Source organism: Equus asinus, chromosome 5, assembly GCF_041296235.1.
Source record: "Equus asinus isolate D_3611 breed Donkey chromosome 5, EquAss-T2T_v2, whole genome shotgun sequence".
NCBI lineage: Eukaryota > Metazoa > Chordata > Mammalia > Perissodactyla > Equidae > Equus > Equus asinus.
In genome coordinates this window covers 32774335-32790344 of record NC_091794.1, presented here as the reverse complement: position 1 = coordinate 32790344, position 16010 = coordinate 32774335, and the positions used below count along the sequence as shown (strand labels likewise).

Here is a 16010-nt window from a genome sequence, read left to right as displayed (position 1 = left end):
CCTCTGGGAGCATTATCTGATTTCTCCAGGACGTTCCGGAGTGCTTTGTATACTGACCCTTAACTTGAACACAAACAATATCTTTTCAATCCCCTTCTTGGGCTGTTGCCGCAGGCTTGGATACCTAAAAGCTTTAATTCAGCCAGGGGTGTGGACGCATTTGTAGGGGCTTTGGGTTTTATTTTTTTTCTCCCCTGGTTGTCTCACCTGCAGTTTCTTGGCACCTGTCAAGAGGGGAAGCTGAAGATGGAGCATAGGAGAGGAATAGGAGCTGTAGAAGTCAGAGGGGAGAGGAGGCGAGACGAACAGCTGCCCTTGTCAGCATGGGGATAAGTGTAAAGAGATTAATAGCTATTTGAAGAGCAAATGGGGACGTGGCATTCGGCAGTGGAATGCGAATGTATAAATGTAATGGAATGGGCATGCGACCATTAACATTTAGACAGATGCTCTCAGGACTGAATGGAATGGCAGAGTCCGTTTCTCCTCCCCGTGTGAAATAATTAAAGTTTAGTAAAATAATTTTATTTCCAGAGTTTAATTAAAATTTTTATCAAGCGCCTATGTCTTGGTGAATTTTCCTCCGTGGTTTTGCTTGGACTGGGACTCAGAGTTCTATTTCCATTGAAGAGCCAGACTCCTCATTTCCTTTATAAAATAGGTACCAACAGGACTGCCTCTCTTCTCGCTTTTGATTTGTTTTCCCTTCGCTCACTTGAAGAAACAGTGAGATTTCCATGTGTCAGAAGGTTTCACAAGGGGAAACCTGTACTGTAGGCTGGTTGCCCCTTTGGGAAATGTGTCCAATTGGACTCAGGTTTAGGAATGACTTAAATTATCTGCTCAGGCTGACAGTTGTGATGGCGTGGGCAGAGCCCTGGACTTGGAATCAGAAGATTTGGTTTCAAAATCCCCACTCTTTGCTCATTAGCCAATGCTTAAGCAAATCACTTCCTCTCTCTGATGGTAATACAGTCAAGTTGTTTTGCAGATTAAATAAGAAATCTCATGCCACAACTAGAAGGACCCGCAACTAAAATATACAACTATGTACTGGGGGAATTTGGGGAGAAAAAGCAGAAAAAAAAAAAGTAAAATGTAATATGTGTATATCTGTGTTTTACAATGAAAAAAAAGAAATTAATTCATTCTTTCCATGAGCATCTTGCTTACCTACTCTGCTGGGGCTCATTTGCATAGAGGAGCTCTGTGAGCTAATGTACTTCTGAATTATATCAAATATAGAATTTTAATCATAACTAGTTGATTTTTCTCTTATGTCCTACTCTAGAAAAGAATAAACTGCTACAAAGAAATGAAAAAAACATAAAAAATTACACAGTGTTTGGATGATACACTAGCATGTTACCCTTTATAATATATAGTTGGCTCTCCCTAATGTTGCTACCCATGCCCCTCCAGTCTGTATGGAAACAGTCATTTAGGGGAACTCTTGATACCCTGAGGCAGAATTGAGAATTGTAACACTAAAAGGATGTCATCTGATTTTGCCCCATATACAACAATTTGATGCTTAAATCCCCTCTACTGCTCTTCCTCATTCTGAATACTATGCCAGAAGAAGAAGAAAACTGAGAAACAGCGGGTGGTATTAATTTGTTTTAAAGAATTCCTAAACAGCTCCTGAGCACTGGGCACTTTTTGCCCAAGGTTGTGAATAAGCACATATTCTACTTTCAAATACTCTTGAAGAGACCACAATCTTAAAGGCTGCACATAAGAGCTGTGTGATCTGTGCAGGTCATTACACAACACACATAGTGTTCAGACTTCTCTTGGTGTTTTTAACAGTGTATCACAAATTGCTCATTTCACCTTGAATGTGAAGTGTTACAGACCTGAGGTCGAACACTGTAGAAGGCATGTACCAAATGATGCCTTTGTTTGGAGTAATGATCCGTAGTTTAAATGGCTAACATCAGGGTTTCTGGGTGTCTTGCAGCCACAGTACACGAACCTGGGGCTCCTGAACAGCATGGACCAGCAGATTCAGAACGGCTCCTCGTCCACCAGCCCCTACAACACAGACCACGCGCAGAACAGTGTCACGGCACCCTCGCCCTATGCGCAGCCCAGCTCCACTTTCGACGCCCTCTCGCCGTCGCCTGCCATCCCTTCCAACACCGACTACCCAGGCCCGCACAGCTTCGATGTGTCCTTCCAGCAGTCCAGCACCGCCAAGTCGGCTACCTGGACGGTAAGAGCGCTGGGTGCCTATATGCCATTAAACTTGACCCCTAAGTTCAAAGGTCATCTTCACCACCCCTCGGGGGGATTTCTCCCCCTTAAAATTTAGAGATCCCTATTTAATGTTGGAAAGTTTTTCCCTGGTCCTATAAGGACATTTTTTTTTTTGATATGTAACAGTAGATCAGAGAGAGAAAAAGTGTCATTTAGTAGGAAAAGTCCTGATCTGGGAACCAAAGGCCCATGTTCTGGCTGGCTCCTAGCAATTTGAGCTGATGTGTTCTTGCCTGCTTCATGCTGTTTGAAAGTCCTTTGTGTGGTCCTTTTTTGAAACTGTAAAGCCTTATGCCAACAAGAAGTACCCTACTCATAGGATATAAACGTTTGCAGTCCCAAGAATGTAAGATAGTTCCCAGTCTCATTATTTTGAAGAAATGTCACATTAAGATGTGATTAAAAAAACGAATAGGGGCCGACCTAGTGGTGCGTGGTGCGCACTCTGCTTCTGCAGCCCAGAGTTTGCAGGTTCGGATCCCCCATTCCGGCCTAGAATGGCTTGTCAGGCTGCGCTGTGGTGGGGTCCTACATAAGACAGAGGAAGATTGGCACAGATGTTTGTTCAGTGATGATCTTCCTCATCAGGAAAAAAGAAAGGAATAAAATCACAAACACAGGGTAATAAGAAATTAAAATTGCATTTATTAAGGAAGTGCTAAATTTGTTTATACACATAGGTTCTATAACATGAGTCATAATTTATTGGTACATATATATTTATTATTTGTAGAAACACCTTTCCCAAAAAGAAGTCTCTACAACTATACATCAGAGCCCTGAATTAGGCCAAAGAGTTCTGATTTAAAATGTTGGGGGTGGGGGGGGAACACCTTCCTGTAACTTTTATAAGAAAACATGGAAATATTTTCAAAAATTGAAAAAGGTACAAGAATGTTTATTCTATTTCAAAGTTTATTGTGTAATGTATTATAACATGAATAAAGTGCAAATAGAAGGGAGGATACCTACAAGACTGGTTTTAACTAGCTGATCAAAGAATGCCCAAGACCAAAGTGGCGTGCGTGTTTGACAAACAATTTCATGTTTGCATGGATTATAGAAACGCTTCCAAATATCACCATCTTGCTGAGAAGTAGCTTTAGAATTGTTTTAACAGTTTTTTCCTCTCTTTGGCAAATAGATGTTTTTGGAAAGCATTTCTTCTTTTATGTTATAGCATCTAGTTCCCAAAGGCTTTAATCCAGTTGTACAGAATTTATAACATACTCTGTTCGTAACACTACATTCCAACATCGTTGCATGTGTGTTCCCTCATTTTGACCCTACGTCTTTGTGAACTAGGTACAAGTTTTATAACTCCCGTTTCACTAATGAGAAAATCTGAAGAACGTGGAAGTCAGGTGACATCCTACAGTCACAGAGGCTTTTGTGTTGCTGGACCTGTTTCTGATTCTCCATTCCCTCACTAGATTGTGTCCTTTCTTTCTTTTTCCACCGTTTCACATCGGGATGTCCCAAAATTATCTAAAAATTTATTGTAATGCTTTTCTTTCACGATCTGAGAAGCGGTCTGTCATGGCTCATATTTCATCCATAAAGTACAAGATTAGCTTAAATCTGATCTCTCCTCCATGTGTGTTTTTATCATTTGTCATAATTTTTAGTCTTTTTATATTAATAATCCTGGAGATGGACACTACAGGTGAGTCAACTTAGAGTCAATAGGCCTTAAATAAATATTGGTTGATTGACGTAGGTAATATTTTACTGAAGAACCCACTAGAAGAACCATTTTATGAATGCAGCGCTGATGTGTTTTAGAATAGGGGCCACCAGTTGGATGTTTACCACCACTGATCTTTGAGGCTAACAGTTTCATGTTTGACATAGACAGAGCTTCACTATATTAAGAGTGAGCACCTCTGAAGGGATAACAGGCATGTTGCAGTCACTGAATGATTAATCACTTCCCTTCTAAAATGGTTTAAGAACCATGAGAATGGAGCCTGATGCAAGCACAACATCAAATCTTCTTCCCTCCTCCCTTCCTCACCAACTCCTCATCAGAAATCCTAAGACTTTTTTCAGATTTAGCACAATCCTCAATCATCTTTGATCAGAGAAGTAAATTGTCTCAAAAAAAAAAAAAGGCTAGAGATCTCTACCTAAATGGTGAGTTAAAAAGAAACAAATATATATTTTGTGGAATCCACTGGTACAGTTTTTTGTGGCAACAGTGATATCAGTACCCGTACCCTGAAAAAAGGGGTAGGACTGTGGTCATGGGATGGAGCATTGGCTGGGAGCCAGAAAACCTAGGTTCTCATCTTGATCATCTTTGTGACCTTAGCTAAGTCACTTCATCTTTCTAGAGTTCAGTCTGTGCCTCTGATGAGGATAAGGATGAGTATGGTGAAATCTATTCTCTTTTCTTAGGTGAGGTAGTGTTAATAATCAGCCTGGAAAGTTTTTAGGGGGACTTAGGTTCTAATCAGGTATTTTTCCTGCCATTAATGAGTGACCTTGGTTAAGCTGTTCTGTCTTTCTTGAGTTTCTATTCAGTTGTCTACAATCTACCTTGTAGATTTTACAGGATAAGGTGATTGATTGAATTAGATGTCCATTCTTTCCTTGTAGTGTATCATGTGTTTCTATTTTTATTAAGTTCTTTCATGTTCACAGTCAGGTTTGATTTAGGCCCAGTTGCATTTCTTCTAAATCTAGGCCACTTGAACCCTTATCTGAATAGCTGCTGAGATCACCTAAAAGATGTAAGTTCATAGCCTTGGACACCAGTGTCTTGTAAATAGCAGCATCTACTTCTTTGAGGCAAATCATATATCCTCACATTTATATGTAGACCTCACATTTTTAAAAGTGTTCTCTCATACATTTGTTTATCTTACTCAAGCTTCTTAAGCAAGGCTGTTATCCTCAGTCTTATAAATGAGGAAACTTCAAGAAGTAAAGATTACGTGGCTAATACCCAACCAAGGAGGGAAAGGCCCACCTCACTCCCAGTTCAGATCTCTCTTCTGTCCTGTCTAGACTGTCTTTCCCCTTGACTGATAGAAGGTGGGAGGGACAGGAGCACGCAGGCCCTGTGAAGTATGAACTGACGCTCAGCTGATGGAGGACATTTTTAATGCCATGTTATACCAACACCTATTTCCCAGGCATCTGTGCATTTTAAAGCAATTTTTCAAAATCAAATGCTATATTTTAAAACTGCCCACAAACTGAAAGCAGCAGAAGCATCTGTCATTAGAGCGAGGCCACACTTACTGCATACTCTTCCGGGAATTCTTTAATAAAAATCTTTTTAGTACCATTTTATCACTTGTCATCCTTTCGTGTTGTTTTCTCTCTTAATTTCTGCTTTTACTCAGAATTACTGCCAAAATATAATTAATATATTTAAAGCGTCTATGCATATTTTCTTTGCTTTCTCTATGTTTTAAATAGTGGATGTGATTGTGGTTGCAGTTCCATAAAAATATGACATTTATGTTAAACTTCTTCCAATGAAATAAAGTGAAGTATGATAACATTTTTCCACATTCTCTCTTTTACATGCACCCCTCCCCCCGAATCAACACTGAATTTAGTATTTAGTTTTAGACTTTCTTCTTATTTCTACAATGTAAGTGCCTCTAGTTATAGAGCCTACTATTTAATATAATGGAGTGCTGGTCTAGTGTCAAAGCTAGGAATCATCAGCCATAGGACAGTTGACAGAACGGTCATTTGGAAATGGCAAGAAATTGAGGTGCAGATTTCAACCCTGAAATTTACTAGCATCATATGGGACCTACCCCAAGGATTCAATCTCTCTAAACCTCACTTTCCTCACCTACAAATGGAGGTGTTAATACCTTCCTTTCATGAAGATTACGTGACATGTGTAAGTGTGCCCAGAATAGGCACATGAGTATTTACTGAGTCTGAATATGAATCTCTTTGTTTCATGAGTTTATTATAGTTTTGATGAAGGTTCAGTTGTACAGTAAGTAATAATTTGAGAGAATACAAAGCCAAATTTCTTATACTTTTTTCTTTCTTAGTGCTTTTGGACTATTAACATGCATACTCTAGCCCCAAGTGACTGATACTATCCATTATCCAAATATATGAATAGATGACATAGGATGATAACAGGCTTTCCCATAAGCAGACTTCTGCAGGCTGGCCGTGCTGTTTTGCGAAGCCTGTCCAAGCAGATGCAGGCTCTCCTTGCCAGCAAAAGGAAGAAGTCTTTCCACATTTAAGGACCTGTTGACTTCTAGCGTTTCTTTCCCATTTTTAATCTGCCATTTCATTTATGAGAATACCTTTGTTTTATTCCCCATGTTAAATAAAGGGTAATAGTGGACCTCACTTATTGAAGAGTCAGCATATTAATTTGCGGTGGCAAAGTACTGGAGGCAACCTACACACTCCCCAGTGGGGAACTGGTTCAATAAATTGTGGCGTATCCATGTAACAAAATACTTTCTGGCCATTAAAAGGAATCGTATGAACTGGTCTAGATTGCTTTTGGAGCCGCAAGTGTGGAAAAGATAAACTTTCTGTGGCAGCTACTTGAGAATGGAGAGGAGTGGTAAGGACACCACTTCTGGGGCAGAGTGTTTTCTTTTGCTGGACTCTAGTGACCAGGCCTCTTTGTGAATGAGGTAAGTCTGCCTTGATTATCGGCCTCACACACCTCTGTCAGTTTCAGAGCTGTTTTTCACAACCCATGACATGCTGTATTATCTGTGTGCAAATACTGTGAAAATACTCAAGCTAGTGTTTTTCTATTATGCTCAGTCTGAGATAATGACCCTGGCCTTTGGACATACAATCACTTTTTGCTATTGTGACTTTCTCCCCTCATAGTCTTCAAGGTCTTATAAAGCAGGCATCCTGACCTAGTGCCCAAAATACAGTAGGCCATTAGTAAATACTTAGAAGATTTGTTTTTCTCCTCATGGTTAAAGGAAAGAATTATAGTTCTTCCAAGCAGTATCCTTCAATTATGATGTTTGTTAACTGTCCGTGAATTTGATGCCATTTGCCTCCACCCATGGTTTATAGAGAGCATTCTTCTTTTGCCTTTCTTAATCATGCCAGCCTCATGTTGTGTTCAGAGCTTTGAAGAATCTGACTTGAGCAAGTGGAGAGATTAGGGAGGTGGCATTTGAAAGGGGAACAGCCAGTTCCCGGGAGAGTTTCATTGATCCCAGCATATCGGTCTTCAAGCTCGCTCCCCTTGGCTCCACAGGCTAGCCGAGATGCGTGCCTGTGTCCCACCCTCTCTGTCATCAGGTTACCTGTAATGTAAGACTTCCAGAATAAGGCTGCCAGCTCTGCAGAAATCTAATGCAAGCCAGCCCATTGCGTGGCCTTCTGGAATCTTGGGACTCTTAAGAATAGCCCATCAAAGGACATGATGTACAGACAAACTTTGCCATGGTGAATGTGATTTATCTGCTTCCTTTCACAAAAGAAACACTTCTCTCCTCAAAATTGAGGCTTAACTGGGGTTTGTGCTCCTCTTACAATTGAGTGGCTGTTAGATTTCTGAGGGACAGGAGAGAAGTCAGTATACTTGGCTTCTGGTACTGATACATTTATTAATCATAGCAAGCTTATTTTCACTTCTTGCCAAAGCTGTCCTGTCATCTCCCCAGATACATACAGGAGTGTCTTTTTGCATCTCTCTCATGATAGAGAAAATAATAACATTGAACATACTCGCCTGTTATCCAAGTTCTTTCTTAGTTTACAGAGTATTGAGGAAGAATGTCCTAAATAAAGGACTTTGAAATTCTTGGTGATATTCATGTTACTTGCTTAACTCTCGGTTTGGAATTTAACAGTGAATTTTCCTTGGAAGACATGCTGCAGAGGTGTAGTCCCCAGTCCAGAGCAGAATAACTCAGTCAGAATGTTTGCCCTAATTTGTTTAGTTTGACTCTAGGTTAACCTTTTTGAGATAAACCCTTTTTACCTAATCTAATGTTTATGGCCCTCCTACACACTTCTGAGTGATTTATTTAAAGCACTCTACAGTGCTTTCAAAATTTAAAGGAAAAAATTTTGTATTATGATTTATTATTGCATCTAATATTACGAGACTGACCACTGATTGAAAATAAATAGCAAATTTAAACGAAGCTTGCCTTTCCTTTTCTACTACAAAAAAACCCAGCAAATCCCTTCCCCCCAATTCTTTCTCCTGCTCCGTCTCATCTTCTGCCAGCTTTTGCTCCCCTCCCTCCCTCCTCTTCTTCCTCCTTCTTCTCCTTCTGCACTTAGGTTATCATTGCTAGTGGTCAGTTTCACTTTGTAGGTATGACCAGCCACTCAGTATCTTGTTTTTTCACTATAGATTTGCTTTCCTTAAATAGTAGATTAATATGGGGAGGATCATGATATAAATCAATCACCATGGAAATTGCCATCAAAAACGGAATCAGATCATCAGACCCTCTTGGTTAATAAATCACTTTGATTAGTAATGGGCTACCATGGAGGTGGCAAACCTAAGTCTCAGTAAGGCCAGGGAGGTGGCATAAATGAGTCAAATGGTGAGAACAGAGATGGTGGTGAGATGAGCTTACATACCCCGTCTATGGGAGTATCTGCTTTGCAACCCCAGCTTGTTGTCATGCCTGGCATTAAAAGATTAATTTTTAAAGAGCAGCTAGAAACCTGGATTTGCATGTAATATTTCTAGATCTTCAAATGATAGTGATAATTCCAAAAAAAAGATGTAAAACACTAAAGATCAAGCAAAACAATAGGCAGACTGAATGTCGTCCTTGCAATATATTTAACAGTGACAAGGGATGACTACTTAAAATTTTAATAAAATAACTGGAAACTGGAGCAAGCATCTAAGGGATAGGTTAGTAGTAAATATATTCCATTCAGAAATAATAATTCTCAATCCTCTTGAAAAGTCGTATAGATTAATCCCTCCCTACACTAAATTAAGCAACATATTGTCAAAGTAGATTTTTCTCAATTTGTTTTCTTCAGTAAATGACCTTCCTACCCTTACATGCCTATAAGACTTTGTTTTATAAAAAAATATAATGGTATGCAGTGTTGGATCCTTTGCGTAAAGAAAGAATCTTATGTGTTTGTTTTGTTTTTATTGTTAGAGAATTTATGGGACTCTGTAAATTAACTCTAAAATTGGCCAAAGCTGTAATCAGAAAAGGGCAGTGAGATTTAAAGAGCTTCAAATCAGTATTCTCAGCTCCCTAACCGATGGCTTATTTTTAATTGGCACATAGAGACAGTGCTGGAACAAAAATCATCTGAAAATTGAGGTATAAGCAGAGAATAATGTCCTAAGAATTTTTTAATGACTCAAGAAAAATACAGTATATTATTAAGCTCACCAGAGATCCCTTAAAATCAGCCCTGAATGATGCGGGCCATTTACTGTGGGATTGTTGCACTTGGTGCGTTCCCGTTTATGAGCTTTCACCTTCGCCTGTTTGCATCCCCCAGTATTAGCCATTTGCATAGTGTGACCAAGTCTTCCAATAGTTCCCACTTCCTCTGGTGGAGAGGGGAAGATGGATTTTTCTCATGAAAGGTAGTTAGCAATCAGCTGTCATGTCATGAGTAAAAGCAATTGCATATAAAATAAATCCTCATGGTTTTATATCAACAGCAATTAGTAGGTCTACTCAGATCACTGTGCCCAGAAGGGGACTTGCGATAACACAGCTTTCTGCCCAAAAACTTCCAATTCTTTGTGATTGTGAAAGAGCTTACGGTAGAATAGGAAGGAAAATCTTAGACTCTTTGAAGCCCTGCGGATGTTTTATAGACATGGGATGCTTTTAGAACAGGGGGTCCTGTAATTAGGCACACAGAGGCCTAAAGGTAATGATCTTAGCAGCTGTCTCTCCCATGGTTTTTGATAATGATGATGACCCTATCATCAGGCTTCTCTCAGCTGAAATTTAAAAGAAAATTGATAGTAGCCGGAGACCCTAGATCTAATTTATAGCGAGGTAAAATTAGGGAGGGATTCTCACTTCACAAGTAGGATAAGCCTTCTCATTTTAGCTTGGATCTGATAATGAAGACTTGTGATTTCTTAGTGAATAGACAAACAAGAGTATAATGTGCCGTCTTGTTATTGTATTAGAAAAGTCTGAAGAATTGGAATGGCGTTTCTAATTGATTTACGCAGGGCTACCTCTGAATTTTCCAGGTCATCAAATGAGTATTTCTTCATGGGTTACTCCTTTAGTTTTTATTTTTGTTTTACTTCTTATGCTGTTTAACCAGTATCATTTGCATTAAATCTTGTGGAAAATATAACGAATAAGATGAGGACATCATTTCAAAAGACTTTTTCTTTGAGTGGTTTCCAAGTTGTATTAAATAGGAAGAATAATAATTACTTAAGGATCCTCACTTGAATTTGAGAAGTCATCTGACAAGCTCGTGAAGAGTGCAGTTCATTAAGTAGCACACAGAACTCAGAAGGACAACTTTGGGGTACTAACAAGCTGTGTGATCTGGGGCAAGTTGCTCTGTTTTGGCCCATCTGTTAAATGGGTATTATGGTATTTACTTGGCAGGATTGCCGTGAGGCCTAATTAAAGTTTATGAAGTACTTTGGGAGTCTGAGAGATGAAGCTCTAAAAACATGTCATTATCTTATCCTGGATTTTCGTTTTTAGATTCATCTGCATGAATACTACACCATATCCTCATGTTTGCAATTCAATTTTCCATTTATAAGTAGACATGAAATGAAACTATATATATATATAAGTCCCTAGAAATAAATATGGGAGGAAAATATATGTATACGTATACATATATTTTTTTCTAATGCAAAATAATTTCTTCTTGAAACATGTTGAATTGGACCCTGTAACGGTTAATCACTTACTTTTTTCTTAGAGTTTTGGTGTTTTATTGGTAACATTTCAGCAGAACCAGTAAAGTTTTAAATTGTAACCACTTTTACTGGCTCATTAAAAGGAAAATTTACCTTGTTCTTAAAAATAGGAAGATAAATACTCATATTTATTTAAATACACTTATGTTACTCTAGTTCAGTAAAAAAGGAATTAATTTACAATAATTATAATTTGGGTTAGAGAGAGATTCCTTTCTCCTCTCTCCCCCTTTACTTACTTTTTCCTTCTACTCTGTATTAACTTGAGGTTTCCATGTCTGTGAATATAGAGCCCTGATGTTAAACAATATAAATTGCCTCTACTTTTTTTTTTGACTACTTTGTATTCTTGGAAAAACAAATCTCATTTTCCCATAAGAACAACGTTATAATTATGGTTTACATTTCTGACTAAGGAATTGACATCAAGTAAGTCATAGATATGATTAACTGTATGTCATAAAAGCAAAGTTCTGACTACTGTAAGCCACTGTAATCATTTAAAATAGCAAAGGGATTCTCATAGCCCTATAAAATTTACTTAAATATCTTGTATGCCTTGACATATGTGTATTAAGTTTGCTTATAGCATAAATGTTGTTATTTTTATAAGCTTGACTTATCTGAAAGTGATATGCTTTTATAATAAACTGGTTTTTTTTTTTTGGTGAGGAAGGTTTGCCCTGAGCTAACTTCCATTGCCAATCTTCCTCCCTCTTTTTTTACTTGAGAAAGATTAGCCCTGAGCTAACATCCATGCCAATTCCCTTTTGCCTTATATGGGGGATGCCTCCATAGCATGGCTGATGAGCGGAGCAGGTTCACACATGGGATCTGCACCAGCAAACCTGGGCTGCAGAAGCAGAGGGTGTGGAACTTTAACCACTCAGCCACGGACACGCCCCTATATAGTAAATATTTTAACTAACATTTTGACATCTCAGAATTTTGGTGCATTTGATGTGTAATAACTTGAGAAGCTTTTGTTTTTCAAAATTTCTCTGGGGAAATTAGAATGGGCACTTACAAATGTATTTCTTTTGCTAAGAAATATTTTTTTAAAAAATTCTGTGGTGTAGACCATTCTTTATTTTAAGAACTTGAATTAATTTTTAAAGATATTATTTGGGATTTTGCTTGTAAGAAAAAAAGAGAAATATTGTATCTTATTGAATTTGAAGATAGAGTTTTTGTGTTTACTATTCCTGACTGCCTTCTCACTTTTCAAAGCAGAGTGGTCCTGAGAGGATAAAACGTCCCCAAAGGCAGCTGGTTATAAGAAAGTCTGGGAGAGGCTGGAAGGGCTAATGGAGAGAGCGCTGTTCCTTTCCCTTGGTGACTGCTAGCAGAGGTCTTTGAGGGCACAAATTGTATATTAGACCCAGGGTTTGGTGCTTGCCTTTAAATACTGTCTATTCGAGTTTGTCACCTACACTCGTTCTTCCAAACCTTTCTGTACAAAACCATGGATTTAGTGGGTAAGGCCTTTGGGAAATGATGTTTAGTTGATAATTAGATAAAGGAGATTGACCAACAGGTAAGATTGAAAGTATTTTCATAATAGAAATTTGGAATAACTTTTTCTATATTTCCACAGTTAGAAAGGCTGCATAGAAAATGTATCCTGTTGTGATAATTAATAATTTCTTCTTGAACTAATAATTAATGATTTCTTTTTGAGCTAACCCATATAAGTGACCTTTTTCTCCTTTGCTTTTTTCTGCCTAGAAAGTGTTGACGTTATACAAGTATAAATAAATGCAGAACTCTTTTAAAATTCTTTCGTCTAACTTTGTTCCTTTAGATTTTAGGAAGACACTCGGCAAATAACTAATCAGTCTTTTAAAAAAAGTCAACAACCTCTAAGAGTTACCATGGATAACACATTCTGTAGCCTTTTGTTGTTCTTTCATAATGTTCACTGGTAATGGAGTATATATTATATTTATCTACCCTCAAGATTACAGCTTACACTTTTATATATAGATGTAACAGGCATATTTTGTAGATATTTATATTTTATGTCTGAGAGTCATCATAAAATTTATCAAACAGTAAATCATCTGTGCACTTTTTTGGTGTAAAAGCTAAAATGGCAGGTGATGGGGAACTTGAGGTCTAAAGAAAAGAAGACGTTTCACTCAGCATCAGAACCAGAAGGAAATATAGGCTCCTTCCAATCTACTTTCCTATTCAGGAAGCAATTAAATATATAGCTATTTGAATAAGCTTCTACAATGTATTCATATTTCAAAATTGATTTCTTGCCTGGAACTCCGTGGTTTTCAGTTATAATACTTTTCTTTGCTCGAGCATTGTAGACAGAGGTGTTAAAAGGTATAAAAATTGTGCTGGAAACACTCTTTCTATTAAGTTTTTATAGAATCTCCTCTCAACACTTACCCCAGTGTAATTACCATTTTAAATTTAGGATTAGGAGCGAGGATAGGGAGAGGAGAATCGGAAGGAAGAATAGGAGGGGGAAGTGAAAAGGTTTTTGAGAAAAGAGTGAGCGGATCGTTCTATAAAGTCTGATGTGCACACTTTAAATTTGTTAGTTGGATGTTTTTCTAAGACACTTTTGTGGCTCTGGCAGTTTGTTTTCATGATATGGGCTTCTAATTTGAGGAAAAGAGCCGGACCAGTTCAAACGGAATGTTCAAATTCAATCTAAAATCTTCACTTCCTTGATTACTGCATTCTACAGTCTACTGGATGTTTTTGCTTCAAAGTAGGAGAACATACCTCTTATTTTCTTCAGTTATCTTCTTAGGAGAGCTGATTAAGCTGTTTCAGGGCAGGAGAGGAGAGGGGACATGTTACTTTTTGTACCTAGCAAGCTTGTTCCTTTTTGAGAACTGTGCATTTTCCTCAAAATGTACCCAATACTAGGTGGTCTTAGTCAATAAATCTGGTAAATATATAATTCTATGCACTTTCCTAAAATGCTTTGAAATTTCCAGGAAAGAAGGTCTCCGTAATTATCTGCCTGTCTGTCTGTTAGTGAAATAAAGATAAGTAATAAATTTTAAGGCCCTTTTTCCATGTGGAGCAGTGATGGTGTTATTTTGGTGGGTGTGGGGTTTATCTCTTAGTGCCATAATGTAATTGAAGTAGTATTTTCATGTAGAAGTGTTTCTTATTTTATATGTTCTTTCTACCTGTTAGAAGTATTCTTTTATTATAGTTACTTTTGAATCTAAGCTTGCTTTCCCAGTAGCTCGGAACATCGCCTAACTTCACAGAGCTTAGATTTAATTTGACATTCATACTGTGCCTGTGAGGGTCCTAGTGAGTATCCACATATAGAAAGAAATGACCAGAGCTTCTTGGATATCTTTTGTCACTGATCTTCAATAGACGGTCACCATTCCCAGCACATGGAAAGGACTTCAAGACAAAGTAAATTAGAAGAGGAGGAATTGGAATGGCTAGATTTTGTCGGGGTACCGCCCACACTGTTATATGAACAGTGAGAGAGCTTATGTCCTTCTAAGCCTTGCTTATACGCATGCTCAAGCTAACAGATTTTTCTTTTGTAAATGGCTTGAAATTGTTTTGAAGTTGTTACTTGGGCATGCGTATGGTTGTGGGGCATCAATTAGCTCCTCATTTACTGCTTTCTTAATTTGTTGGACATGGAAGTTTAGCCTTCAGAAACAAATAATTTATATTTTGAAACATTTAAGCAGAATGGGGAATGATTTTTTCCCCATAAATTCCTGACTTAAAATGAAAGTGTTCTTTCCACTTCTAAATTACCATGAGACATGATATAAAGCATATAATCCTGTAAATTATGGGAGATACTTACAGTGGCTCTTTTTTAGTTATCTTGCAAGACTGAAGGTTACAAGTATTGTGACCTATCTTAGTGCTTAGCTGCTCAGCACATCCTTGCTTCTTCCTGAAAGCAGGGACTATGGCTCTTTGACTAAAGGACAAATAAAAGTGCCTAAGGAGGCAGGGTGGTGAGTGGAAAGAATTCAGGCTTCGTGCTCAGATAGACCTGGGGTTGAATTCCACCCCTCTCTATCTATGTGGCCCTGGGCAAGAGACTGTCTCTAGGGCAGCTTCTTCATCCTTAAAGTGGGAATAACACGTCTAGGTAGCAATGCTATTGGTAGGATTAGATATAATGAAGGTAAGGTGCCTGGTAAATGATGATTTTTTATTAGTCCAGATCATAAATTTAGGATTAGAATTTAGACTAAACTTGCCCTACTCACAGATTCTTCAGGAATCCTCTCTAGGGACTAACTCTAGCTTCTGGTGGCTAGCCTTCCACTATGTAGTGGAGGTGGTATATTAGAATAATACTTTAAAACTTTTACCCCAATTAGGAGCAGAGGAAAATGGATATCTACCTTAGTATAATCCAGAGGGTTTCATAGAAAACATGTCATTTCTGTTTATTTTTCTGGAAAACTTATTTCAATTTTACATTTTAATATAAATATATATTAAGTATAAATATTTATTCCCCTTATTTTAAAAAAAGTCTTTAAAATTGATGTTCCAGGAAGGTAAGTAATATTTATCTTGTGGCTTTGAGTTACACCAGGCACGCTGCCACTTCTATTTCTGATGTACAATTACCTTAAATAATTGTTTAAGAAGCACAATTTTAAGATAAACTAATGTGCTCTGAAAGAGAGCACTGGGGTTTGATTTGTACAGCCTCAACTCCAAAGAACTAAAAGCAGTGCTGTGAAATGGGGATACTGTTAATCAGTTGTGCAGAGCTCTTTCTTTATTGTGCAGAGCTCACTCTTTATTGCCAGCTTTCTTGAAACTGGCCACATTCTAGATTTGTTTGGATGGCCCCAGAGTGTGCAATTACCCCAAAAGAGAGAAAGTCAGG

General features: G+C 38.0%; 1 protein-coding gene across 18 annotated transcripts in view; it reads left to right on the top strand.

Annotated features, from left to right (window-relative positions):
• TP63 (tumor protein p63) overlaps window positions 1-16010 on the top strand; it is a 224431-nt gene that overhangs the window by 145250 nt on the left and 63171 nt on the right. For all 18 annotated transcript variants that reach the window (XM_044771294.2, XM_014843376.3, XM_044771293.2 and 15 more), the window contains one exon: window positions 1964-2218. In XM_044771294.2, the coding sequence (XP_044627229.1) occupies window positions 1964-2218 (255 nt within the window). The remainder of the gene's footprint in view (window positions 1-1963; window positions 2219-16010) is intronic.